Source organism: Ailuropoda melanoleuca, unplaced genomic scaffold (genome assembly GCF_002007445.2).
Source record: "Ailuropoda melanoleuca isolate Jingjing unplaced genomic scaffold, ASM200744v2 unplaced-scaffold32328, whole genome shotgun sequence".
Taxonomy (NCBI): Eukaryota; Metazoa; Chordata; class Mammalia; order Carnivora; family Ursidae; genus Ailuropoda; species Ailuropoda melanoleuca.
Window position 1 is genome coordinate 1 of NW_023203091.1, and position 1,928 is coordinate 1,928.

General features: G+C 48.4%; 1 protein-coding gene across 1 annotated transcript; it reads left to right on the forward strand.

Moving 5' to 3' along the window:
• Positions 1 to 37: 37 nt before the first annotated feature.
• Positions 38 to 1,875, forward strand: LOC117798561 (complement factor B-like; the record flags this gene model as incomplete). The annotated part of the gene is made up of 2 exons (XM_034651006.1): positions 38 to 725; positions 1,204 to 1,875. Coding segments are annotated over 2 exons (1,360 nt in total), but the record flags the coding sequence as incomplete, so codon positions are not given.
• Positions 1,876 to 1,928: the final 53 nt, after the last annotated feature.

Genomic DNA, 1,928 nt, shown 5'->3' on the forward strand with positions numbered 1-1,928 from the left:
TGCCTCACAAAGCATTGGTGCAGCAGCATTCACAAAAGCAAAGAATCTGTTGGTCAAGTTCATTGAGAAGATTTCCCACTATGACATCCTCCCCAATTACGGCATTATTACCTTTGCAACAGAGAGCAGAGACATTGTGAATGTAATCAACCCACGCAACAGCGATGCCACCTGGGTGTCTGAGCAGCTGAATCACACTTCTTTTGATGACCATCAGCAGAAGCCTGGAACCAATCTCAGGAAAGGCCTGGAAGCTGTCTATGAGATGATGATCCTTCACCAAGCCAAAGAGAAGCAGCAGGGGCTGAATCCCACTCCTGTCACCTCCACAACAAAGCATGTCATTATCCTCCTCACCGATGGCAAGTACAACATGGGAGGCTGCCCAGCTGCTGTGATTGAGAAGATTAAGGAATTCCTCAAAATTGGGAAATCTCCCCAAAACCCTCGAGATAATTATTTGGATATTTTCATCTTTGGTAGTGGGAACATCATCAACATAGAAACCATTAATGAGTTGGCTTCCCACAAACCCAATGAAAGACACAGCTTCCTATTCAAGGACTTGGATGATGCGCAGGAGGCTTTTCAGGAATCAATTGGTGATGGTGAGTTTTTGCCTACGTGTGGTTTCTCCCCGGGCCAGGAAGCACCGGATGACTATCACAAGTTCCCCTGGTTCACTGGAGTCAATGTCAATGATCCAGCGCAAACCAAGTGCAAAGGTGTCATTGTTTCTGAGCGTTATGTCCTGACAGCTGCCCACTGCTTCACGAGGATTAATCGGGCTGAAGATATCGTTGTCATGCTTGGCACTACCCAGAATGCAGTAGCTGAATTCCGGCGCCACCCAGAGTATGATAAACAGAAACTACAAAGCAAGGGCATCCAGGATTTCTATGATTATGATGCTGCTCTGGTCAAACTTGCTGCAAAGAACCTGCCACCTTTTGCAAGGCCAATATGTCTACCATGTACAGCAGAAACCACTCGGGCTCTCAGAAAGCCACATCCACAGACCACCTGTAAGGATCATGAGGAAGAACTCCTGTACGATGGGAATATTCCATCCTTCTACATAACCAACTGTGAATATAACACCACCTCGCTGTCTGGGTTGCGTAAGAGACGTGTGTGGATCAAGAATGNTCCCCTGGTTCACTGGAGTCAATGTCAATGATCCAGCGCAAACCAAGTGCAAAGGTGTCATTGTTTCTGAGCGTTATGTCCTGACAGCTGCCCACTGCTTCACGAGGATTAATCGGGCTGAAGATATCGTTGTCATGCTTGGCACTACCCAGAATGCAGTAGCTGAATTCCGGCGCCACCCAGAGTATGATAAACAGAAACTACAAAGCAAGGGCATCCAGGATTTCTATGATTATGATGCTGCTCTGGTCAAACTTGCTGCAAAGAACCTGCCACCTTTTGCAAGGCCAATATGTCTACCATGTACAGCAGAAACCACTCGGGCTCTCAGAAAGCCACATCCACAGACCACCTGTAAGGATCATGAGGAAGAACTCCTGTACGATGGGAATATTCCATCCTTCTACATAACCAACTGTGAATATAACACCACCTCGCTGTCTGGGTTGCGTAAGAGACGTGTGTGGATCAAGAATGGGGGAAAGAAAATTGCCTGCCACAGCGATGCCAAGAAAGCCACCCTCTATGAGAAGATCACAAATGTCTCGGAGGTGGTGACAGATCGCTTCCTTTGCACAGGGGGCACCGATCCCGAGGTGGACCCCAACATTTGTGAATATGATGCTGGCGGTCCCCTCCTCACTCAGCGGAGGCAGCGGTCCATTCAGTTGGGCGTGGTCAGCTGGAGTGTGGTTGATGCTTGCAGAGGCGGCTCTTCATTATTATGCAACGGGGACTCTAGAAAGGAGGAGGAGCCTCTCCCCTATGCCAGGGATTTC